The 25,659-nt window shown below is 37.3% G+C and overlaps 1 protein-coding gene across 2 annotated transcripts; it reads left to right on the forward strand.

Moving 5' to 3' along the window:
* Nucleotides 1-921: 921 nt before the first annotated feature.
* Nucleotides 922-25,659, forward strand: SLC25A46 (solute carrier family 25 member 46). 2 transcript variants are annotated; one of them, XM_089313092.1, is made up of 8 exons: nucleotides 922-1,026; nucleotides 5,752-5,794; nucleotides 7,114-7,171; nucleotides 9,766-9,843; nucleotides 12,152-12,252; nucleotides 16,607-16,663; nucleotides 18,217-18,274; nucleotides 21,728-25,659. In XM_089313092.1, exons 1-8 carry the CDS (start codon nucleotides 1,008-1,010, stop codon nucleotides 22,304-22,306), a joined length of 993 nt encoding a protein of 330 aa, XP_089169218.1. In that variant the 5' UTR covers nucleotides 922-1,007; the 3' UTR covers nucleotides 22,307-25,659. The 2 variants fall into 2 exon arrangements, with proteins under 2 accessions (XP_089169218.1, XP_002714009.3); XM_002713963.6 differs by lacking the exon at nucleotides 922-1,026 and adding an exon at nucleotides 1,664-2,117.

A 25,659-nucleotide genomic window follows, 5' to 3' on the forward strand; every position in this document is an offset into this window, starting at 1 on the left:
TGGGGAACAACATTTTGTAATATTTTGGAGTTAAAAGATGTGATCACTTTTATGGTTTTTAATATATAGTCAAAATATTCTCCATTAAAAGGTGTTACATTCACATTACTTGTTAAATTAATGATAACTACTTTCTTCTCATGTCATGATAATCCCCACATTCTAAAGATTGGCATTTTAATAGATGATAATTGATATTTATCATTTTAATTACTAGAGGATTATATTTTTCATATACTATCCATTTGTTTTTGAATTGCCTCCTCATGTATTTTGCTCATATTTCTACTAATTTACTTTTATTCATTGATAAGAGTTCTTTATACATTAAAGAGTCATTTTTCCATTTTGTCTTTCAATATTGATTACTATGGCTTTTTTCATTTAACATATAGAAATTTATATCTTTTAAAAGATTTATTTATTTGAAAAAGTTACACAAAGAGAGGAGAGGCAGAGAGAAGAAATTTATATTTTATACAAATTATAGACTGTCCCCGATTCCCTAAATGCCTTTTGACCTTGTGCCACTCTTAGAAAGTTTTCCAATTTATTGTATAAAAAATATTCACCTTTCACTTCTTCAGTTTTTTTTTTTTTAAATAAAAACACAATATATCACGGGGGATTTGACAGCAAGCTGTCAGAGAAGGCATCTATTGCTTTTCTATTTCTCCCCTGAACTAGCTACTCAGTTGGTTCTTTTTAATAATTCGTCCTATCTCCACTGATGCTGACATGAAATTGTGAGCTGTCACTGCTTTTATATTAAAAAGACACACACCTTTTAACCGTCTTCCTTTCTTTAAAAGAATGTCTAAGAATGTCAGTTCTCTCAAAACGAAGTTATCACTTTAAATAAAGGTTCACGCCTGGCAGGTGACAAAGGTGCGTCAGGGTTCTCGCTGAAAGCCCTCGGAATCCTGGGCGTCCAGTGGGAAGCAGGGACACAGAAGAACCCATGGAGGACTCGGTGAGACCTGGAGAAAGACACTGCCCCTACAGCCATGGAGCACAGGCAAACAGGTAGCAGGGGCCCCGGCCAAATCCCAATGGTTCAACTTGGGGTCCCCATTTTTAACAGTATTGCTGATTTGGATGCAGCCGAAAAATAGGAACAGTATCTCTTTATTGTCGCTCAATTCCTAAATCCCGGAGGGCGGGACTCACACGCAGTCCAGCGTGTGAGTTATTTCCTCCCCACCGATCGCCAGACCCTTCCAAACGTTTCCTCGGTGCTCCCCAGTACGTGGGGGCCCACTGGGCAAGACCACATCTCCACAGATAATTTTATCCAAAACCCTGACTGCAGGAGCTAAAGCTAGATGAGACGCCACCAACAGGTGGCAACCTGAGCTGGTACCCCTGCGGCGGCGCCAAGGCCCGGCCCGGTGGGAAACGAGACCCAGAAGCGGGCGGAGCTGTGCGGCCACACCACTCGAGAGTTATCAGCTCCCTAGGAGAAACCTGCTTATCTGACTACTCCACCCAGGCACCGTCTCCTACACCGATGCCTGTTCTGGCGTCTTTGGCCGGCGTTTTATTAACCCGCAAGCATCCTCTCACCTTCTTCCTCACATAAACAAAGTTTAGGGTCTGGCCAGTTCTCCTTAGCAACCTTGTCACTAACGGCCGCCGGAAGAGGCCGCGATCACGTGGTCCCACGCCTTCCGGGTTCCGACGTAACTTCCGGTTGTCAGAATCCTCCGGACGCGGCGGCGGCGGCGGCGGCGGCGGCGCCGGTGGCCCGTGAGGGGAGGCCGTGGGACCCTAGGTCGCCGTGGCCCGGTAGTGGCGGGCCCCGGGTAGGCTTGCCTCATCCTCCCGCGCTGCCATGCATCCGCGGCGCCCGGATGGATTCGATGGCTTGGGCTACCGGGGCGGGGCCCGGGACGAGCAGGGCTTCGGCGGCGCTTTCCCTGCAAGGTCTTTCAGCTCCGGCTCGGACCTGGGCCACTGGGTGACGACTCCCCCAGACATCCCAGGCAGCCGCAACCTGCACTGGGGCGAGAAGAGCCCGCCGTTTGGCGTGCCCTCCGCCTCCACGCCGCACGAGGTCCCCGCGGAGGAGCCCTTTCCTGGCACTGGCGGCGGCGGCGTGCAGGGGCAGAGCAGCGGTGAGGGCGCGGGGACCCTGGGGATCGGGGTGGGGTGGCGGAGCCGCGTTCCGGCCCTCAGACCCCGGAAGCCGGGTCCCAGGGCTTTCTCGGCCTGTCCCACGCCACACCCTCTGCCCTCTTTTCGTCCTCTGTCCCTGAGGCGTGTCCCTCGCGCACACGTCCTCTCCGGGATCGCCTCCAAGAGGGACATCTGCCGTGGCCGTGGGGTGCAGAGTGAGGATCTTCGGGGCTCGTGGCGTCTCACATTCTGTAGTTTGAGTCCGGAGAGAGGGAAACCGGATTGTTTACTGTTACCCAATTCACGTCGGCGGCTGTGTTTTCTTGCTTCAGTGAAGGTAGTCACTTGAACCTTTATGTTGTCCAAAGAGAAGCCGGTCAGCATAGGCCGGTTTGTATTCATAAGCTTGACCTCGGTGAGCCGTTATCTCCTCTTTAAGGTGTGTGGAAGAGTTATGGGAGGCTTTTTACGGGTGTTAGAGGAATTGAATAACGCCTGCTTCACGAAGTATGGGGCATACAGTAAGCTAAAGAGAATCCTTGATTTTCCTTTTTAGTCGTGGGAGTTGCATGTGTTTTTTTAGATCCCAATCTAGACGTTTTCCTCCCAATAATTTTCCCTTCTATTGCTTTCCTTTTTCTGTCATGAAAACTCCGCTTAAGGGTTAAAAACACCCATACAGTTTCAGGTTAGAACTTTGGGCTGGAGACATAATTACTCTCTGTAGAATGTCAACAAACAGACTTGTGCTTTCTTTTTTGGAAAATTTTTGTGTTTGAAAGTCAGACTGACAGGGAGAGAGCGAGATCTTCCATCGCTGGTTCACACCTCGTATGTCTGCAGCAGCCAGTAGCCAGGAATTCCATCTGGTCTCCCACATGAGTGGCAGGGACCCAAGAACGTAGGCCATCAGCCACTGACTTTCCAGGTGCATTAGCAGGACATGATTAGAAGTGGAGGCCACTGACCACCTAAGGCATTGGATGTGGCATGCCATTGTCACAATGGCTCTGTCCCAGGCCGACTCCAGATCTGTTTTAATTGCCACACTGCATGATCTGTATACATCGTTTTTATGTGTAAACTGAAATAACAATGGCCTCTTCTCATTCTGGAATTGTTAGTGTAATAGAGTAATTATATCATTACATATTAAATATATTCTGAGACATCAGCTTTATACTCATTTCCTCCGTTTCTGCTTGCAAGTACAATAATCATTATTTGATCTGAATTAACTGGGAGTGATGGACTTTAATGACTATCTAGTAAGCAAATGAGGATATGAAGGCAGATGGTACCATTAGCTTTTTCCTTACCACCGTGTCCTGGGCCCAAAAGAATACTGGAATGGTTTGTAAGTTAGAAACTAAGTAATTCAAAATACATATAGATAGTACCGAGCTACCTTCTTAGGCAGTCGAGTTTATGTTTTCCTAAGTTATTGTTATCTGGTTACAGTGATGAAGAGTTCCTTAACAAAACCAGGATTTTATTTGCAGCCGTTATAAGGCTGACAAACATAACTGCAACCAGATTAGCCCCCGCATGGCTTACACAGTTAACAATAAAAAACTTTCCTAACACCTTCCAGAATATGTCAAAGACATTTTCTGTTAATACCTAGGAATCATCTGTATACAGCAAAAACGGTAAAAGCTGAAGAGAGAAACTATCTTTATGAGGCAAAAGAAGATTTCTGTCTGCTTGTGTGTTTTTCAAGGGTAAACCATGCTGTTTCCTGAGGAACAGGGTCACATGGTTTTATTTTGTATTGAGGCGATTGCTGCTTTTGGAAGAGCAATGGGCAGGGAGACACAGAGAATTGCTCATTGTGGATATTGTTTTTAGTTTACTGCCTGGTGTCCTGAGATTGTGATAGTTCCTCATTATGATTCTGGTTCTTTTGCAAAGGAGAAAGGCTTTCTCATTTGACATAAGCACAGGAATTTTCTAATAGCTATGAACTTTCCCAGTCACAGGAATGCTATTAGTAGTAGCACACATCTATGCTGTAACCTATCAGACACTGAATTAGACAGCTGCTCAATGGCTAAAACTTGAGGTAAGGAAGAAGAAAACTACATTTATCCATTTTTGTTACCCTGAGTATTCAACAAATCAATTAATTTAGGGGTGCTTTCCATCAAAAATAGTGAAACTTTTGGTTTTACAGTATGGGAGGAAAATAAGTTCATTCACTGGGGAAAATTTTTTTTAAGATTCTATTTACTTATTATTTATTTTAAAGATTTTACTTATTTGAGAGGTAGAGTTGCAGACAGTGAGAGGGAGAGAGAGAGAAAGGTCTTCCATCTACTGGTTCACTCTCCAAATGGCCGCAATGTCCTGAGGTGGGCCCACCAGGAGCCAGAAGCCAGGAGCTTCTTCTGGGTCTCCCATGCCAGTGTAGCACCCAATCACTTGGGCCATCTTCCACAGTTTTCCCAGGCCTACGTTCTTGGGTCCCTGCCACTCATGTGGGAGACCAGATGGAATTCCTGGCTACTGGCTGCTGCAGAAGCAGCCAGGACTAGAATTGGCACTCGGGCGCCGCAGGCAGAGGATTAACCTACTGTACCACATCCCTAGATTTTATTAATTTATTTGAGAGGCAGAGTTACAGAGAGGGAGGGAGAGAGGGATCTTTGATCACCGGCTCACTCCCCAAATGGTCACAGTGACCAGAAGTGGGCAAGGCTGAAGCCAGGAGCCTCCTTCAGGTCTTCCATGTTGGGGCCCAAGTACTTGGGCCATCTTCTGTTGCTTTCCCAGGCCATCAGCTAGTAGCTAGATCAGAAGTAGAGCAGGGGCTGGTGCCGTGGCACAGTGGGTTAATCATCTGCCTGCAATGCTGGCACGCCATATGGGTACTGGTTCTAGTCCAGGTTGCTCCTCTTTCAGTCCGGCTCTGTGCTATGGCCTGGGAAAGCAGTAGAAGATGGCCCAAGTCTTTGGGCCCCTGCACCCACATGGGAGACCCAGAAGAAGCTCCTGACTCCTGGCTTCTGATCAGCACAGCTCTGGCTGTTGTGACCATTTGCGGAGTGAACCAGCAGATGGAAGACCTCACTCTCTGTCTCTTCCTTTCACTGTCTGTAACTCTAACTCTCAAATAAAATAAATAAAATCTTTAAAAAAAAAAAAAAAGTAGAGCAACTGGAACACGAACAAGCGCTACATAGGATGCTGACGTTGCAGGCGGCAGTTTAACCCACTATACCAGAATGCCAGCCTTCAGAAAAAAATTTTAGATGATTGAGGTCAGAAGTTGAAAATTGATCATCCTTGCATACTTGTTTGATTTGGCCTATGCAATGTTTAATTCTGAAATAGTTGCCCATTTCTAAGTGTTGGAAGATTTTATATAAAAACAAGTGTTTTTTAGAAAACAATCACAGGTTAGAAACCCATGCGGCAGCAGTGAATTGGAACTAAAGATCTGCTGCACCTTTAAAAACTGTACCTTGCAGCTTGCCATAGTCCCAGAGAGTCCTGCACTCATTCAGATTACATCCCTGGTGCTTATGGGAATTTGACTTGGAGGTTTAAATGAACAGCATGTTACTAAAAGAAAAATTTTATAGTAAACCTAAATATTGGTTATGAGTAATCTTATTCCTTTCATTTCAGAACAATTGAATAGATTTGCTGGATTTGGTATTGGACTTGCAAGGTAATAATGTATCTAAATTTTAAAAAGTTTTTATTTAGAGTTTTCCTTTAATTTTGAATACTGGTGGTTAGTATTACTTTCTTTAGGTTGTTTCTTTGGAGCAGCAGATTAAGTATTGAATAATATTTCACAGGAAAAAAAATGATCATTATTTAAATCTATAACTTGGTATTTTTCCCAGTAAGAGTTATTCAGTTTACAAATACTAAGTAATTTTGTAATGGATATTGTAACAACTTTTATGAATCACCCAAAGAATAACATCAAATGTAGTCTTATTTCCTTTCCATCAAAAATAATTGCAAAAATTAAACTTTATGAATATATTATATATACTATATATAAATGTATATTTGTATTATATATGAATATAATTACAAAAAATTAAGATTTCTAAGCATTGAAATGCTAACAAGGTATTTAGCAGCATAGAGTCTAGATTTTGCTCCTAATGAGCATTTGGTTACTTAGTACCACATGTTTTTTCCTATGATCATTTTGGTTAAGAAAAGTCATCAGTCTTGATTATTGTGGTCTTTAGTGAATACCATTTTCAAAAACATTGGAATTGCACAAGACTTACTGATCTTAATCATTTTAAATAGTTTAACCTAAAAACCCCCTAATTTGCATGAAACCTAAACATGTTAATGTAAATACCAATAAAATCTGTGTTTTCTATTCTTCCAGTTAATTTTTTTAGCTTCACTATATTTAAAGTGTTCATTTGATATAAGATATTTATATATGTAAGTGTATGTAGGTAAATGTATACTTATATGTCATTGTTAAAGCTTAAGCCCACAGCTCTAATTCTTCTGTGGGAAATATTTTCAGAAGAAATATTTGATACATAAAATAGTAGTCAGTTAACAGTCATTATTAATTCTATAACTTATTAAGTGTCAGGTTAAATAAAAATCTTTAGAATGAGGTTCATGAGAAACAGATGGCTTTTCAGATGAGAATTTCGTTCATAGAACATTTTCTGAAAGAATTGGAAAGTAAATGGTGTTGATGATACAACTTAATTGATGTGGTATGTTTGTTCTACAGATACTACTATTATGTATTGTTTCCCTCAGTAATTTGCTAATCTGGTTTTCACTCTTTTCATATTGATTTTGTTAATGGTGGAATCATTTGAAAATATATTGGGATATTTTAAAAAACTAGTTTTTTTGAATGGAGAATGTAAAGTAATTCATAATTCTTCAGGCAAGAAGAATTTCATGTCTACATATGTAATTTCATATGTACATGTGTTACAGGTAAAATTTGTATGTAAACACATATCTACATAAGTCATTTTTATGTAGTCTTTTTACAGAAAATGTGCTGGCCCATCCTTGCATTGTCCTACGCCGTCAATGTCAGGTACATGTAATTTCTGTGACCTTTTGAAACAATGATGTTAACCCTGATCTAAATTGCAAAACTCAGATAAATGTCATGAAAGCATGTAACCATTATTTCATGTGAAATGTTTCAAAATCTTAATAGTTTCTTTATGTTTTTGGTTCAAGCCCTCTTTAAAGTCTTAAATTATTTAGAATTTCAAAGAACTTTGGTTTATGTGAGTCATATCTGTTGATATTTGCTATTTTAGAAGTTTAGAAAAAATGTAATATGTCTATCCTATTAGATAATGAACATAAATAACATTTTCATGAAAAATAGCTGTTTTATATTTTTACAAATGTCTAATGTCTGGCATAATAGGAGATAGCCAAATTCTTTTTATCTACTCTGAAGTCAGTCTGTTGGAATGTTGTTTTTAGAAGAAATAAAGGAAAAGAAGTCTAGCCTTGTTACATATATGTAGCAAAAACCTTTTGTAGTAGTATTGTATATCCTTTTCAGATAATTTGGGGTATTCTGCTTTGAAATTATACCAAAATACATTAAATAGTAGTTTCTAAAGATATTTGCAATGTAAAACCTGAAACTGTATTAATGAAGTTTAATACTTTTTACATTAAAAGATCTAGTTATAAATATTTTTGAATGGTTATTTTTTCCAAAAAATGTTGCTTTTCTGTTACATAGGTCTTCTGAAATTTAGATGTTTGATTATATAATACCAAAAAATCATATTTTAGCATAGATGGTAGGGGGGGAAAGTATCTGTGTGTTCCTAAATCTCTATATATGAAAAACATGAAACTTGTACAACTTAAATAAAATTTATAAAGGAAAAAAAAAAAGATGTAAAAAAACCTTTGAGAGCAATGGAAGTAATTATCTTTATTGTAGTCATGATTTCACAGTGAGCATATCAGTTCAAAATGAATCAAGTTGTATACCTTAAATATGATTTCATGCATCTGTTACACTTAAATAAAGTTGTTTTCTTAAATAAAAATGACATTGGATTTGGAATGAAAAACAAAACATTTTATAAAAGCACCACTGATCTCACAGGAAAAGTCTAGGTATTAGAAGCTCTAGATGGTGGATACAGATTATTTAAAATTCTGATTTTCACTTGCAAACTCAGAATTATCATTGACCACAAATATTGTTGGGTTTTTTTGTTTTAAATCACAATCTCAGTTCATTTTTAAAAACATGTTAGTCCCAAGTATATAACCATAGGCAGTGATTTTATTCAAGCAAAAATGATGTTCATGAAAAAAAGTGGTTAGTTTAGCTTGCAGTTCCATCATTCAAGTGCTTTTCCTCATGACAGTCATCTTGCTGTTTATGCAATACACAAGATTTTTTACTGCTTCATCAATAATATGAAGGTTACCCTCTCCTTCCTGTGAGTAAGTGGGGTGAAGAATACAGTTGAATACAAAAATACAGTTGTTGATTCATGCTAAAGAGCTAGCAGTTTTACACACCATTGTGTATGGGTCATTAGTGAAAATGTCAACACAGGCGAACGATGCCTTAGCATCTTTAGGAAGATAACTTTGAACTTGTTGATCCCCTGAATGTATAATGAGACCCTCCGGGGTGACTGGACCACATGTGGCAAATGCTGATAAAATGTAACTTAGTTTATTTGCAGTGTAATTTTTTCCTGTATTTTTTGCTGTTAGAATTCAAAGCAGTATAAATTATTACAAGTTAATCTGCTGATGCTTAGCTTTGGTAAATAGGTATGCTTAGAGAAACAACCACATTATAGCACAGACAGCATGTGTGTCCCTGAACAGTATTTCTTTTTTTTTTTTGACAGGCAGAGTGGACAGTGAGAGAGAGAGACAGAGAGAAAGGTCTTCCTTTGCCGTTGGTTCACCCTCCAATGGCCGCCACGGCCGGCGCGCTGCGGCCGGCGCACCGCGCTGATCCGATGGCAGGAGCCAGGAGCCAGGTGCTTTTCCTGGTCTCCCATGGGGTGCAGGGCCCAAGCACCTGGGCCATCCTCCACTGCACTCCCTGGCCACAGCAGAGAGCTGGCCTGGAAGAGGGGCGACCGGGACAGAATCCGGCGCCCCGACCGGGACTAGAACCTGGTGTGCCGGCGCCGCTAGGCGGAGGATTAGCCTAGTGAGCCGCGGCGCTGGCCTCCCTGAATAGTATTTCAAACGTATATTTTACATTGTGATAATATTGCACTGAGGTCCAATATAAAGTTGTATTGACACTTTTAACTGATTCATAATTTACCAATTGGTTGCAACTTAACAGTTTGAGAAATGCTTGCCTAAGAGGAATGTTAGTTAGGGGGTATAATTATAATATTTAAAGAAATATAAATATAAAATAACTCTTTATTATGTAGTCTATATTTTTATGTATATTGTACACTGATCTTCAGATTGTATTTATATAATATATTTACTGTATTTTTAATTGGTTATTTAAAGCACTTTCAACAGTAATTTTGCTTACATGTAATTATATTGACTTTAGAATTAACATTTTGTTTAGAATACAATTCTGGTTTATATTTTTCATGGGACTTGTTATTTCTTCACAAATCAATAAAAATTAAAAATTATGTAATTGTTTTACAGGTTAATTATCATGCTCGGCATTATCATCTCACTCCATTTACAGTCATCAATATTATGTACAGCTTCAACAAAACTCAGGTGAAAATTAGTCTGTTAATTTTATTAAAGCATATAACAAGGGTCATTTGGGCTTGGTAAATATTGCAAGAATGGTTCCTTTCAATTTGATTAGTACAAATATCTTTGCTTTTATAGTAAAACTTAAATAGCATGGTAATATATTTTTGGATTTTTCAAAATTTCACTTAATTAATTCAGCAAAAACTGCAAAAAGCTGTGCTAGGCTCTAAGAACCTAGTACCAGGTAAAATAATGGCTTGATATCAAGGGATTTGTAGTTTAGTTATGGATATTAAAACTTATCCAGAAGATTGTGGTATAGTAAGATAAATGCAATGTTAAGAATAAGAAATACCACCAGTGGTGTAGTAAGATAAATGCAATGTTAAAAATATAAAATACCACCAGTGTACAAAAGAGAGGTCAACTCCAAACTGGGATTGAGGGGACAGGCATTTAACATAGTTGGTCAAGACACTGGTTAAGGTGCCCAAATCCTACATTGGAGAGCCTGGTTTCAATACCCAACTCTGGCTTCTGATCCAGGTTTCTGCCAATGCATACCCTGGGAGTCAATGGTCATGGCTCATGTAATGGGGTCCCTGTCACCTATGTAAGAAACTTGGATTTTCCTATCTCTCAGCTTCAGCCTGGCCCAATTCTGGCTGTTGTGGGCATTTGAGACATGAACCAGCAGATGGATTTTCTCTCTCTTTCTCTTAAATAAAAATAAATAAGTGAGATTTATGACTAGACTATGACTAGGAAAATCTTTGGGAGAGACACTAAGTTTTATACTTACTGAAAAGAAGGCCACCTCTTAATTATAAGGGTAGAGAAAAGATTTTAGAAGTTCAAAGACAGAAGAGAAGGACGCAATACATGTTTGGAATGGCCTTAATGCAGTACAATAGTGGGAGCTAGGAGCAGGGTTTGATGAGTAAGAGAAAGATGGAAAAGTGCTAAAGATGTAAGCAGGATCTAGATCAAAGAGGATCTTTTAGGAACTACACACTTGATATTAAAAGCTAGAAGAGTACCATTTAAGGTGGTTTAGCAGTGACCACCATTATCTTGAGTTCTTTGACAGTATCTATTAAAATTTAAAATATACATGTTATTGACATACTAATTTTTTCTAAGAACTTAGCCCACATACATGTGTACATGTGTGTATAAGGATGTCATTGTAGCGTTAAATATAATGAGATTGGAAATGATAAGTATCTATCAGTAGGATACAAGTAAAATAATTACAGTGTATTTATGTGGAAAAAATGCCATGTAGCTTTTAAAAACAAAAAGGCAGCTCTGGATGTATTGATACAGCATGATCTCTGATATGTTTTATGGTTCAAGATAGTACCACTGGTAAAAATGAGCAAAATAATGACACATCTATATTTGTACGTACTCATGGAGATGTGCTTGTGTAAACATGGGTGGTCTCTGTAAGATAAATGAAAATTGCTTCTGGAACCTGGAGTGAAAAGGAGACAGACTTTTTAACTGATATACCATTGCTTCTTTTTTTAAGTATACTGTGTTATATGTTGTTTATTAATGCGATGTATGATTTGCACTGTGGGAAGATGAAGCTGCTATCTAGGAAGATAGGAAATACAGCAGAGAAAGAAACAATTGGGGTGGTATGAGTAGTTGTGATGAGTTAAGTTGGAGATAAGTAAATATTGAGATACCTATGGATAATTCAAAAGGCAGGACTAGTTGGTCGGCACCACGGCTCACTTGGCTAATCCTCCACCTGCAGCGCCAGTACCCCAGGTTCTAGTCCCAGTTGGGGCGCCAGGTTCTGTCCCGGTTGCTCCTCTTCTAGTCCAGCTCTCTGCTGTGGCCCGGGAAGGCAGTGGAGGATGGCCCAAGTGCTTGGGCCCTGCACCTGCATGGGAGACCAGGAGGAAGCACCTGGCTCCTGGCTTCGGATCAGCATGGTGTGCCAGCCACAGCAGCCATTGGAGGGTGAACCAACGGTAAAGGAAGACCTTTCTCTCTGTCTCTCTCTCTCTCACTGTCTAAATCTGCCTGTCAAAAAAAAATATATTAAAGGCAGGACTAGTAAATATTGAGGATTTTTAACAAATTATTTAGATGTATTATATCAGAGGTATTGGAGTGTTCATTTTTGCCTAAACATAGGCCACCTAACATTAAAACAGTGAAATTCATTTGTGCTTCACTACTTAAATTTCTCTTAGAATGACAGATTATTTGAAAATCTCAGTAGATGTTTAGTATCAAGTTTTATAAAGACCTTTTTTTCATGTTTGGGAATTAATAAAAATAACAATAAATTTTGTTCATTTAGGGACCAAGAGCCCTGTGGAAAGGAATGGGAAGTACATTTATTGTCCAAGGAGTCACACTTGGAGCAGAAGGCATAATTAGTGAATTCACACCCTTGCCAAGGTATCTTTTAGGCTTTTTATCAATATTGGTTATATATTCAATTCTAGTAAAATATGGTAGTTTCTAAAGATACCCTGAATCTAGAAGTTTGTCTGAAGTGGTTGAAAGAAGAAACAAAGAATAAATTACTTGTGATTTATATCTTACTGAATTAGTATGTGATAAAGTGCTTAGTTGGACAGTTTAGGGAACAGAAAGAAGTATCTAATGCTTGTTATATTTTGCGTGTATGAAGTGGAAGGCTAACAAAGAAACTGAAGTGCTAGATTAAAACATTATTGTGCCTTTGTAAGGCCGAATGCTTTGTGGGGTTGGGAATCTAAGGTTTCTTTTCTTTTCCTAATATATGGGTGTTTTGATCAAGGATATACTCATGTCAGTATAAAAAAGACTGTTATAGACAGACTAATGTGGAGCTACTATAATAATGTAAGCCAGATAGAGAAGTTTTTTAACTATGAAACAGAACAGAAAAGGATGAACTAGATAACATTTCTGAAATATGAATGATAATTGCTGTTCGATTGGAAATGGAGGTATTGGACAGTGAGTTGTCAGCAATGACTGAGGTTTCTGTACTTGAAAATGTTAACAAGGTTGGAGAATTCATGAAGAGGAGGATGTTGGCATGAAGAAGAAGATAAGGAATTTAACTTTCAGTAAAGTTTGGGATTCTTGCAAGACATCTAGGGGCACATGCCTCATAGGTGGGTGGAACCAGGGAGCAGATTTGAAGCAGAGGTGTAGCTTCAAGTGTTATGGCACAGAAGTAGCAGTTGAATCATTTGAATGAATGAAATTGCCTACGGAAAAATTGTAGGCTAGATGGCATGAAGTGTGCCAATAATCAATCCTGGGAAGCTTGTGTATGCACGTATGTGTGCTGTGTGTGTGTTGGGAAAGTTGAGGAGGATAGTTAAGAGATGCCTTCAAAACAATTAAAATAGCACCAAGGTGTAGGCCTGTAGTGCCCTAGATACAAAACTCAGGAACTTAGGGGCCGGTGTTATGGCACAGCAGGTTGGGACACCTCTGGAAATCCATGTAAGCGCTGTTCAAGTCCCAGCTCCTCTACTTCCTATCCAGCTCCCTGCTAATGTACCTGGAAAAGCAGCAGAAGATGATCTTGTAGTTGGACTTCTGCTGTCCATGTGGGAGACCCAGATTGAGTTCTAGGCTCCTGCCTTTGGCCCCAACCCTGTCCATCGCAGCCATCTGGGGGGTTGAATCAGCAAATGGAAGATCTCTCTCTTTGTAACTCTGCCATTCAAATAAATAAAATAAATCTTTGTAAAAATGGAAACAGAATTGCAGATACCCTTGGAAGGAGGGGTGGGGAAATTTGCTTCTTTGTTTATTTTGTGTAAAAAGGATATGAGATTTTTTTTTTAAGATTTATTTATTTATTTGAAAGGCAGAGAGGTACAGAGAGGTAAAGGCAGAGAGAGAGAGAGATATGGGTCTTCCATCCGCTGGTCACTTCCCAAATGGTCACAACAGCCGAAGCTTGGCTGGCCCGGCTCCGGCCATTGTGGCCATCTGGGGAGTAAGCCAGTGAATGAAAGACCTCCCTCTCTCTCTGCCTCTGCCTCTGCCTCTCTGTAGCTCTGCCTTTCAAATAAATAAATAAATAAATAAATCTTTCCTTTGTTTTAAAAAAAGAAAAAGGAGGGAGAAAGAATTGCTAATGGGAAAGTGTAAAATTCTAAAAAAATTTGTCATCTATCTTTTTAACTCAGTAGTCATACAGAATTGTCACTTGTTTGAGTGTGTATTTTCTCTTAGCCATTTATTACTTAGCTAACATTTTCTGAGCACCAATTCTGCTGGGTCCTGTGCTAGAAATCAGAATTACAATAAGGGAAAGAAACAAAAGATACCTGTTACCCTAAACTTCATATCTAGTGTAAGAACATCTGTCAAGTAAAATAATCCCGCTAATAAGTAATTAACAATTGAAATTTGTTCTCTGAGAGAAAAGGATACAGTTCTGTGAGATATTTAAGGGTTGGGAACAGTGTCCTTAGTAACCTGACTCTCAAGCTGAGATGTGAGTGGTGAACAGGAAGCACAGACCAGTTTGTGTGGAAATGCTGTGGAGATGGGAAGCATGGGGATTCAGGTAATACTGAGGGCTCATCTGGTGGAGTCAGGAGGCAAAATAGAGAGAGATGTGAGATAAATGTTTCAGAAGTAGATTGGAGCCAGATTATGCAAGCCTTGTAGGCCACTTGAAAGATATTGAAGAGTTTTAGGCAAGCCTAGTGACATCAGATTTATGTTTTCAAGGGGTCATTGTAGCTGTAGATGTAAAGATTGCAGGAGTACCAAAGTGGGTAAAGTGAGACATCTTAAGTCCATTGTATTGAAGGTGAGAAATGATGGTAGCTAGCACCAGTGTAGTATCTTTTGAGATGAAGGTAAGTGGACAGTTTTGAAAGAGAATTAAGTAAATTGGTGAAACATAGTGATGGATTAGGAATGGTAAGAAAGATAAGGTGACATCAGTGACGACTTCTAGAATCATGGCTTGTGTAACTGACTGGATGTCAGAGGAAGCCATTTGCTGAGGTAAACTTTTTAAAAATTATTCTTTCATTTGGGGCAGGAGTGGCCTTTCTTGGGGTGAAGGAGACCAGTGGCAAGCAAGATATCAAAGCAGCAACTCAGCAATTCTTAGAAGCTCCCCGATGAGTTCTGAAGTCTCCTAGATGGGGCTTTCTTAATGAGCTCTAGATAGAACAGTATGGTTTGCCAGTATTTAGTTTTTATGTTGATTATGATCACATCACAGAGAAAAACAGCAAATCTCTGTTAGCCCATTAAATCACCAAAGTTATGGTTGTTACTTTTTAAGAAAATGTGTAGGACCAGCATTGTGGCATAGCAAGTAAAGCTGTTACCTGTGACACCAGCAACCCATGTGGGTGCCAGTCTGAGTCCTGGCTGCCCCACTTCTGATCCAGCTGTCTGCTAATGACCTAGGAAAGGCACCACAAGATGGCCCAAGTATTTGGGCCCCTGCCACTCACATGGGAAACCCAGATGAAGCTCCTGGCTCCTGGCTTTGGCCTGGCTTGCAGCCGTCTGGGGAGTGAACCAGTGGACAGAAGATCGATCTGTCTCTAACTCTGACTTTCAAAATAAGTAAATAAATCTTGAAAGAAAATGTGTATGGCAGGACCATGATCTTTGACCTCTTGTTGGCTACTGCCAGCCTTGTCCCAACCCTTTCTCTAACCTACCCCCTTTTGGAGTGAGTTAGACCGTATATTGTTCTACCTCAAAGTGCCCTTTATTTGTATGTGTTTTTTCTCCTTTCATTGACTTAAAGTAGGAGCCCCTGTAACTGAGACTACTGTGTGGTTCAATCCCTTACAAAACCCCTTTGGTTGCTTTGATTCCTCTCACATTTGTGCTTGTAACAATGTTACAACAAAACATCTTGGAGTTTTCTCCCATGATTGCTCTGAATCCACTTACTTTAAACACATGCTATTCTGAGCACAATGAAATATTCCTCAAATTCAGTAGATTTCCTTTTTGATAACAGCTTTTAAGTAAGGAACACTAAGAGAGTAAACAGTAAAGAAAGATTGTAAGTTTTACTTTGTACAAATTCAGTTCATTTTCAGGTTCTTTATCATATCCCAGTAGAATTGTCAGTAGACAGATGACATGCAGTTGGCATATAGAAGTGAAACTTTAACTGAAGGTAAATAAATTTGGGTGATTTGAAGCTGTGGTCTTGGATGAAAGGGCCTGTGGAAGTAGTATCCCATGTGAGATAAGGAAGGTGGTGGCCTGAGACTTTAGTACCTTCAGCAACAGGTGATTGTAGTGTTGAGAAAGATCCTTCAAATGAGTGGGAGTAGGGCCCAGAAAGGAAGTAAAAGCCTGAAAAAACAGGAGCTGGAGTTGTGAGAGCAGAGAGGACCACTGGCATCTGATTGTTGCTGAAATGTCAAGTGAGGTCCACTGTTAAAGTTGCCTGTTGGACTTAGTGACATAGGGGTTGTGGGGACCTTGTCAAGAATTGTTTTCATAGGAAAATGGGGTAGAAACCATTTGAAGAATGTATTCAGAGGTAAGTGGGAAGACCTGGATAAAGGTAGAGTGTTTTCTGTGAAGAGAATATAATACAAAGAGAGAGAATGGGTAGATGAGTTTGGGTTGTGTTGAGGAAAGTTTTTTTTTTTTCCTAGAAGGATCATATGAAAGTTAAAGACTATATTTCTCTTGCAGATTAAAACAGTATTAGAATCTGGTTACCTTTTTGAAGAAAATAGGCTAAAACAAGATAGTTTAAGTAATATGGTCCTTGTTTTATTTAAGTTTCTTTTTTATGTTTTAGGGAGGTTTCACACAAATGGAGTCCTAAACAAATAGGAGAACATCTTCTATTGAAATCGTAAGTATCAAAATGGTACTTTTATTGAAAATTTCCATTAATTTTTATCATATTAAAACTGAAAAATCTTATTAAATCAATACAGTGAAGGAAATCAGAACAGTGAAATATTTGTGCAAGTAGAACTTCAAAGGAAAAGTGACACAGAGCATAGGGATAAGATGTTGACATACATATGGTCTTTAAAATAAATCCTACCATTTTGATCAGCTAGAATGATATCTCAAATTTTTCTTACGTTCTTAGGAAGTTAGGACAGAGCTTTCATTCATCTGACCCAAATCTCTAAGAAAATTATTTATATGACAGATTGAGAATGTCTAATTTGAAAATTGGAAATGCTCCAAAATCTGAAACCTTTTGAGTATCAACACGATCCCACGGGTAGAAAATTCAGTAGGTAACCCTGGGACTCATGGCAGTGAATGCATACACTAAAAATATTGTATTAAATTACTGCTGAGCTATGTGTATGAAGTATATGGCCTTGAATGAATTTCATGTTTCTAGGCTTAGGTACTATTGCTGAAATATTTCATTATATATATGCAAAAATTCCAAAGCACTTCTGGTCTAAGCATTTTGTATCAGAGATATTAGATCTTTATTTTTAGTATTAAACAAAGATAGCAAATTTACTTATATAGGGATGAGAAAACTCAAAAACTTACTGACATTGATTTTACTCTTCAATTTTTTAAGTTTTTTTTTTTATTATTGTCAGTTGGAAATCCTCTATCTTGTTGATTCCTTCTATTATACATTCCAGTTCATGATTACTCAGTGATGTTCCATTCACCTTGAAAATCACTACTTACCAGGACTTGATCCACTAGGGTTAGGCAAGTCCCATTTTGATATTATTTTAAATAATCCTATTTTGAACACTTGCAAGGTTGTAATGTTACTGTCCAAATGTCTGTGATAGGAAACAACTTTGCAAAGTTGTATAGTCTCAGTTTTTAGTTAAAAAAATGAAAGGGGGACTTTACTCAACATTGAAGGCTGGTTTAGCTCTGTTGGATGGTAAAAAAGGGAATAGATAACACTAAAAGACTAATAGCAGAAAAGTGGACTTGTGTGAATGATACTGAAAAGGCAAACTTTGGAATAGGTCCCTCATCCTAAATTTTAAGTATCAGATTTATAGATTGCATTAGCTCTCTACAGGTAAGTGTTCACAGTGAATCATAAATGAGCCTCTATTTTACTGGCTTAAAATAAAATCTTTACTTTGCAGGATGCCCCTGTATTATTATTGAATTTTTTTTAATCTTTGTTGAATAAAGCATTCTGTGTTACAGGTCTTTGAAGTTATTATCTTTAAGTATTAATGAGGGAAAAATAAAATTAAAATGTTTGTTTTGATGCAAAATGGTTTTGAAATCCATGCATAATTTTTTCATAAGACATATTTTCTCTGAACTTTTTAAAGACCCCTCATAGTTGAAAACCTTAAGATAATATTAACTTGACTATATTGAAATATTAAAGCAGATATTAAAAATTAGAATTAAGCATATTGTTTAATAAATTTGTTTTATTTTCTACAGCCTAACTTATATAATAGCAATGCCTTTTTATTCAGCAAGTCTAATTGAAACAGTACAGGTGAGCTGCCTTTTGTTATCTTTTTTTAGTTAAAATATCTTCTGGAATATTCAGTATATTTTGTATGTCTTTCTAGCAAAAATGCTTGATAGTATCCTTTTAAAATGTTTATGTCACAGATACCACAAATATATCACACTACTGATGTACATATTTCCATTGCATTTAAGTCACACTTTTATTTTAATTTTTTTTTTTTTAAGATTTGTTTTATTTGAAAAGTAAAGTTATGGAGAAAGAGAGAGAGAGAGAGATCTTACATCCACTGGTTAATTCCCCAAAGAGCCTCAACTGCCAGGGCTGGGCCAGACCAAAGTCAGGATCCAAGAGCTGCCTCCAGGTCTCCCACCTAGGTGTAGGGGCCCTGGGACTTGGGCCATCTTCTGCTGCTTTCCCAAGACACATTTCAGGGCCTGAATTGGAAGTATGGCAGTGGAGACTCAAACCAGCACATTGCACCACAATGCTGGCCCCTTAATTAGTATTATTATTATTTTTTTAAGGTTTTACTTATTTATCTGAGAGGTAGAGTTACAGATAGAGAGAGGGACAGAGAGAAAGGTTTTCCATCCACTGATTCCCCAAATGGCAGCAATGACTTGAGTCGATCAAAAGCCAGGAGCTGGTAGCTTCTTCTGGGTCTCCCACGTGGGTGCAGGGGCCCAAGCACTTGGGCCATCTTCTGCTTTCCCAGGCCATAGCAGAGAGCTGGATCAGAAGAGGAACAGCCAGGACTAGAATCAGCACCCATATGGGATCCTGCTACACCTCACCACTGGCCCCTCTTTAATTATTTTTATGATTAAAAATTATAGGCAGTGATATTCTTCATTCAGATATTTCAGAATCCAAACTGTGCCTTGCTCTCAATACAAAGAAATCTCCTAACATTTTAAGGCAGGCCCTTGTGTACAACTGAGATATTTATGGCTTATATGACAGTAAATTAACAAATCTTTATCTGAATATAAACATGTATAGTCATCCAGACTTCAAGCCAGTGATTCCCATAGGTAATTTAAAGAGCCTTTACACTCTCCCTGTGGTATGTGCAGTCATCATCTCTTGGTAGAGGATTGGTTCTGGGGCCCTGCCGTGAATACCAAATCTGTGAAGGCTCAAAGTCCTTATTTAAAATGACATAGTATTTGCATATAAACTGCAAGCATCTTCCTATGTAAACACTGGAAGAAGTGTTATAGTGAATTGTCTGGGGGAATAATTAAGATGAAAATCTATACATGTTCATTACAATTTTTTCTGACAATTATTTTCCATCTGTTGTTGAATTCATGGATGCAGGAGTCATGCAGAGGGAGGAATGACCAAACTACAAATTTAAAGCAGTTCCCAGTAGCCCAGTAGCACAATTTGTTATTAAAATACTGAAATGAAAAAAAAATTCTCAGTAGCAATTTAAATTGTTTTCTTGTTTTACTATTTTAACCACATGGTGGCGCTTCAAGTTCATTGAATTAAATGTCATTCCCTTGATCACCAATGCCCCTTTATTCAGCAAGTCTAGTTGAAATGGTACAGATGAGTTAAAACTGTAGTGTGATGATAATTTTAACTTTACTTTTGCACAACATCCAACCACTGATAAAGCTGTCTTCTGCCTCCAACATCAGTTTTTCAGTATGTGTAAGTACGTTTTTCTATAAAAACCCTCACTGGCTAAGCCTTTCTTCTAATTACTCTTTCCAACTGATTTTCTTTTCTGGCCCCATTGTTGATCTTTGTTTTGGTTTGTTAGAACTAGCTTCAGTTATTGAAGTTAACCTCTTGTAATACAGATGTACTTTCCCCTTGCATTCAGTATTATGTAATAAATACTGTTCACTTTGTGTGTTGCTTTAGAGTTTACAGTTATCATTTTAAAGATAATGGAAAAAATAACAAGAGCATAATTATTTAAGGAAAAATAACTAAATAGCAAAATACTTGAGGAAAACAAGTTTTGGCTTGAGAAACACTCATATTGGAATCACATTTCTCTACTTAAATTAGATCTGTGACTTCAGAAAAATTTCTTAATGCTTATAAATAATTTTTACCTGTAAAATGGATATAATATTCTAATAACTGACTTATGAAAATTGAATGAATGATTTATGTGAGTGCACCTCTTGTGTGATAGGGTTTTGTGTGTGTGTGTGTGTGTGTGTGTGTGTCTGTGTCTGTGTCTATGTGTTAACTCAGTATCCGTCCTTTTTGCTTCCTGCTCCAAGTTCCTACTTCTGATACTCTTTTTTTACTCTTTTTCTGCTTTTCTAAAATCTTCTTAGGTTTCTACTCCCCTAAGCATCATAATCCTTTATACTTTAAGGCTCATTTCTTGACCCACTTTCTGTTTTATTCTACACTCATTATCCTGGGAGAGTGCATTTAATGATAAGAATCATTTTAACTCTGATGTCCATGTGAACTAAATCATTAACTTACTTTATCACAGTAATCTTTCACATCCCAAATGCAATCCACCAGTAAATCCTGTTGACTGTGATTTTAGGATAAAAGCACAATTGATATGCTTTTACTTCCATTGCTGCCCAATAGATAGTCTGAGCCACTACCATGTCTTTCTTAGGTGATGGCAGTAACTTTTTATCTGGTTTCTCATCTTCTCCCTTTGCTGTTCTTTGCACAACAGCCAGTAGTATTTTAAAACGTGAATTGTATCATACCCATCTTCTGCTAAAGACCAAGCATCTAACTAGAAGCCAAAGTTCTAAGAGTGGTCTGTAAAGCTTGACGTGGCTTTTGGCTACCTTTTTAATTTTGCTTTGATTCTTCTGAAGTCTTTGCTGCAGCCAAGTGAACTTTTACGTGTCCTTTAGTCCTGCCTAAGTGTACCTCTGCAATCTCTACAACCCACTTCTTTGTATTCCTCAAATTGTAAAAGAAAGAAAAAAGCAGACGTTTCAGATGATAAGACCACATTTATTGTACGTACTGGGTGCCTGGCCTTTTTCTTTCCCTTCCTTTCCTTCCCCTTTCTCTTTTTTCACTTAATGTGACTCTGCACAAAAGTTAGGTGGCGCTAATTTCCATGTTTATAGGATGTAAACTGACACTTAGGAGAAGTTAGGTAACTTGCCAGTTGGAATGTAACAGATAATAGAGGCGGGATTTAAACCCATTTGAGGCATCCCGAGGTGTGTACTTTTACAAATGAGTTCTAAGGAGTTTCTTCAGATTGGGGAAACCAACTGTGTCTGCCTCCTTACCTCCTCCCCAGGCTCCGAACCCCTATAAGAATAGCCCTCAACCTCACTGTATTTTATTTGAAAAAGAAGCCACTGTGTAGATGACAGTTGCTTCCTGCAAACCATTCTTGTTTTCTCCTTGTAGTCAATAGATTAGGACTTAAAAGACACCAAGAAAGAGTTCTGGTTTTTTGTGCAAAATAGCAAATGTTAATATTTACTTATTTCATAATTTTTATTTCAGAGTGAAATAATTCGAGATAATACCGGCATTTTGGAATGTATTAAAGAAGGAATTGGAAGAGTGATAGGCTTGGGAGTGCCTCATAGCAAACGACTTCTTCCGCTTCTTTCCTTGGTCTTCCCCACGGTGCTGCATGGCGTTCTTCATTATATCATCAGCTCAATCGTGCAGAAGTTTGTTCTCCTGATTCTAAAGAGAAAGACTTATAATAGCCACTTAGTTGAGAACACTAGCCCCGTGCAGAATATGTTGGATGCTTACTTTCCAGAACTTATTGCTAACTTTGCTGCCAGTCTTTGCTCTGACGTTATACTTTACCCACTGGAAACAGTTTTGCACCGCCTTCACATTCAAGGAACACGCACAATAATTGACAATACAGACCTGGGCTATGAAGTACTTCCAATTAATACGCAGTATGAGGGAATGAGAGACTGCATCAATACGATAAGGCAGGAGGAAGGAGTGCTTGGTTTTTATAAAGGGTTTGGTGCTGTTATAATACAGTATACACTGCATGCAGCTGTCTTACAGATTACCAAAATTATTTACTCTACACTTCTTCAGAATAGTGTTTGAGATTATGTTTCATCACTGGCTAGTCCAGAAGGTGTACCTGGACAATTTGCTATGAACTGATGAGGGCTAAAATGAAAGACTGGGGGGAAAATGGAGTGGGAAGTGAACCTGGCAGACAAAGCCCATTCAGATTATGTTGACACTTTTTTTTTTTTAAAGAGATATGTATTTTTTTTTCCTTTTGGATCAAACCTATTGAAGATTTGGAAGCTAAATAAAAATAACACATATATAATTTAAATTTTAGCTATCGTAGCACTCATGCTGAAATAATTATACAGGGCAGAAGCAAAAATTTATCATCAATGTAAAAAAATTTCAGAGTGTAATCTTTCTGACCTTCATATTTGCTACATGCTTATTTTACCTTCTAGATTGATACTGATATCTCTTTAATATAGCCTGTAATATCAGTTTTTACCTTTAAAAAATCAGTCACGTCATCATTGAAAAAGAGTATTAGATTTGGCAATCTGTAAGCAGGAGGCAAAGGTTTTAAATTGCATTTATAAATATTTTCATGGCCATTATACATGTATTATATAAAGCCATTTATGCACTAACATATAACTTGGAATTTCCTTCATTCTTACAAATTCTGTATTCTTAGGTCAGCTTATTGCATAAAATGAAATTATATGCTTTCTGCTTGAACATCAGAATAAAACATCAAAAGCCAAGGTGCCCCCAGAATTTAAGTCAAAAATAGCACACCTGTCCATCTCCAAACTCAGTGTTTCCACGCCAGCAGCTTAAAATTTGATATAAATTTATACAGATTGGTTTGCTTAGCTATTTAAGTGAATTGTCAAGCGATTTTTAGAACCAGTCATAAGAGGAAGTATAATCATGACAACTGTTACTGTTTTCACATTTACAAATTGTGTACTTGGAACCTCACTTGCCTTTCATTTCTGAATGACTTGTCTTAGAAGAACAAAATTAAAATTCACCTGCAAATTGTGCCTTTTCTACTGTAGAGTCATTATTAAATAATGGCTTCACTTTTTATTTTCTTTCAGGTTTTGCTTAAAGTTTTGTTCACCTCTAGATTCTCATAAAGGGAAAATGGAAGTTATCCTTAACACCTTTTAAATTTGGTTAGATGAATACTAAAGAAAAAATGCAAACCTTAAGGGAAATTTGTCCTTGTGTTGTCTGGATGAGGAGCAAAATGTATATTTCAACAAATAAGGAAAAACAATTTTTTTTAATCAGTGTAGTTTAAAAAAGTTCTTTCAATTAAATTTTAATTTGAAGAGTTAGACTCTTTTTTATAGTAAAATAATATGTGTTTGGCCTATCATTAAACATTTTAAAATGTCATTTCTTTATTTGAATATCACTGTTTTAATATAAACTGTTTACCTCTCTGAAGCACTGAGACTTTGCACTAATGTTATCCAACCTAGAATGTACACAAACCAAAATTTAGTTTACTTGTTAAATGTCACATAAATGGTTACTTTTTGAGATTAATCATGTTGGAACAAAAAATATTCAAAAAGTATGAAACATAAAATAACAATTCTCTCTACTGTCTTGAGTTTGTGCATTTGAATTTTAGTTACTGAAACTACATAAGGTTTCCGTTTTTTAATTTTAGCCGCACTAAAGGGGGAAAATAAAATCAAATATTGATCATGTTTAGTATTTTATAGTTAACTTCTTTTAGATTATGGTTTTTAAATTGATTTCTTCTCAACTGCTAAATGATTTTATGTGTATGTAATATATTCATCTTTCTGGAAAATTTTCACTTTTATTATAATCAAGGTGGTTTCAGACAAGAGTAAGCCAGAAAATTTCAAGGTTTAGGAAATTTCTAGAATACAATCTGAATGGAATCAAGTGTTTACTAATGAAAATCTGTGGATTCTTTATTGAGCTAAAAATTTCATATTTCAATATTATTAGAAGTTAGCATGGACATACAGTTAGATAAATTTGTTTCAATATGGAATCATTCCAATAGGCTGAACCATGTACTATTCAGGTTTGTCTTATTTTCTGTCTTTTTGGATAAAGCAAAAATTAACATTAAAACTAATATTGAAAAGTGGTAAGTAAAATATTGATTAATCAAGCATTCAAGTTTTAGCTAGCCAAATTATTTCAATTATTTTACAAGAGTAAGTAAAATAACCACCATCTCCCTTTTAAAGTTGCTAATTTTTTTTACATATGGGGGTGCCAATATCTAATGTCTATTGGCTGCATTTCTTAAGGTAATAATAGTTCAGTATAGTATTTTTGAATTCAGTATGAATAATAGTGTTAAGGATAAGATTTATTAAGTTCCACAGGCCCAATAAATTTCTTAAATAAACCAGAGTTAGTAGGCCATGGAGCTTTTGATATGCTTGCCTTACATGATAGGGCTTCTTAATTTGGGTCAAATAGATTAAGAGTAATTGAACTAAAACCTGATAAATATTAACCTATTATGTTAAATAAATTTATTAGTTGTTTTACTAAATATGTGTATATAAACTATGCTGAGTTGCCTTTCTCAATTTTGTTTCATAGGCCCTTAAAAGAAATCCCTAGGTTATTAAAGTTATTTATTCAAATTCCAAACTCTCAGCACTAGATACTATAAGTATGAAAGAGTAAAATAGCTAACCTAGAAATTGTTATGGGTCAGGGCATGTACACCTTAGCTGTTTTACTTAGAAACAAAACTGGAGAGATGAGGGGACTTTCTCAGTTTAACAGATTTGCCTGCCTACTCACAACTCTTCACCGCTGACTTCGTCATAGTTGCAAAAATCATTCGCTTAACTGACTGGATACAAATGCTTCAATATTCATATGTAAGTATTCATATGTCTGTTGACAAAATTTCGGGGAAAGAAATGTGAGTTGTTCTGTCAACCGAGATAGAGAATGTTTGCCCTCTGGTTGTTCCCCGATAGAACAGAAAAAACTACTCTGCCAGCTCTTCAAAACATAGCCAGGTTTGAATTCTTTTCAAATCTTTAAGCAAGTGAAATCCCTCAGTAGCAATTCACATTGCACTAGCATTTGAGTGGTAATTAACGTTAGCATTTCTGCCTTCTCTTTCTTCTCTTTAAAGTAGTTGTACTTAATCTCTACCCTTCTCATAAAGTGAATGTGTAATGTCTTAATTTTGAGTCATTGAGTATCACTGAAATGGTACCAAGTTGTATAGCAGAGTTAAAAAAAAAACTTGTGTTTTGATAATGAATCTTAGATATTATTACCTCAGCTAGAAGAGGTGTTTTGTGTTTGTGTCTTTTTTTTTTTAAGTTGTTTTTGCCTTACTGGCATTTTAAATGTTTGGGATAAATTGTGTACTATTAAAAGTTCAATAAAATGTTGAAATAAAA

Source organism: Oryctolagus cuniculus, chromosome 14 (assembly GCF_051225735.1).
Source record: "Oryctolagus cuniculus isolate XC-2025 breed Fujian yellow rabbit chromosome 14, ASM5122573v1, whole genome shotgun sequence".
NCBI classification, from domain to species: Eukaryota; Metazoa; Chordata; class Mammalia; order Lagomorpha; family Leporidae; genus Oryctolagus; species Oryctolagus cuniculus.

Excerpts from the sequence above, each read along its gene's own strand:
- SLC25A46 (XM_002713963.6), top strand. The coding sequence starts at position 1,835 with ATGCATCCGCGGCGCCCGGATGGATTCGATGGCTTGGGCTACCGGGGC. Across the intron at positions 2,118-5,751 it reads CGTGCAGGGGCAGAGCAGCG|AACAATTGAATAGATTTGCT; the intron begins GTGAGGGCGCGG and ends CTTTCATTTCAG. Across the intron at positions 16,664-18,216 it reads GAACATCTTCTATTGAAATC|CCTAACTTATATAATAGCAA; the intron begins GTAAGTATCAAA and ends TATTTTCTACAG.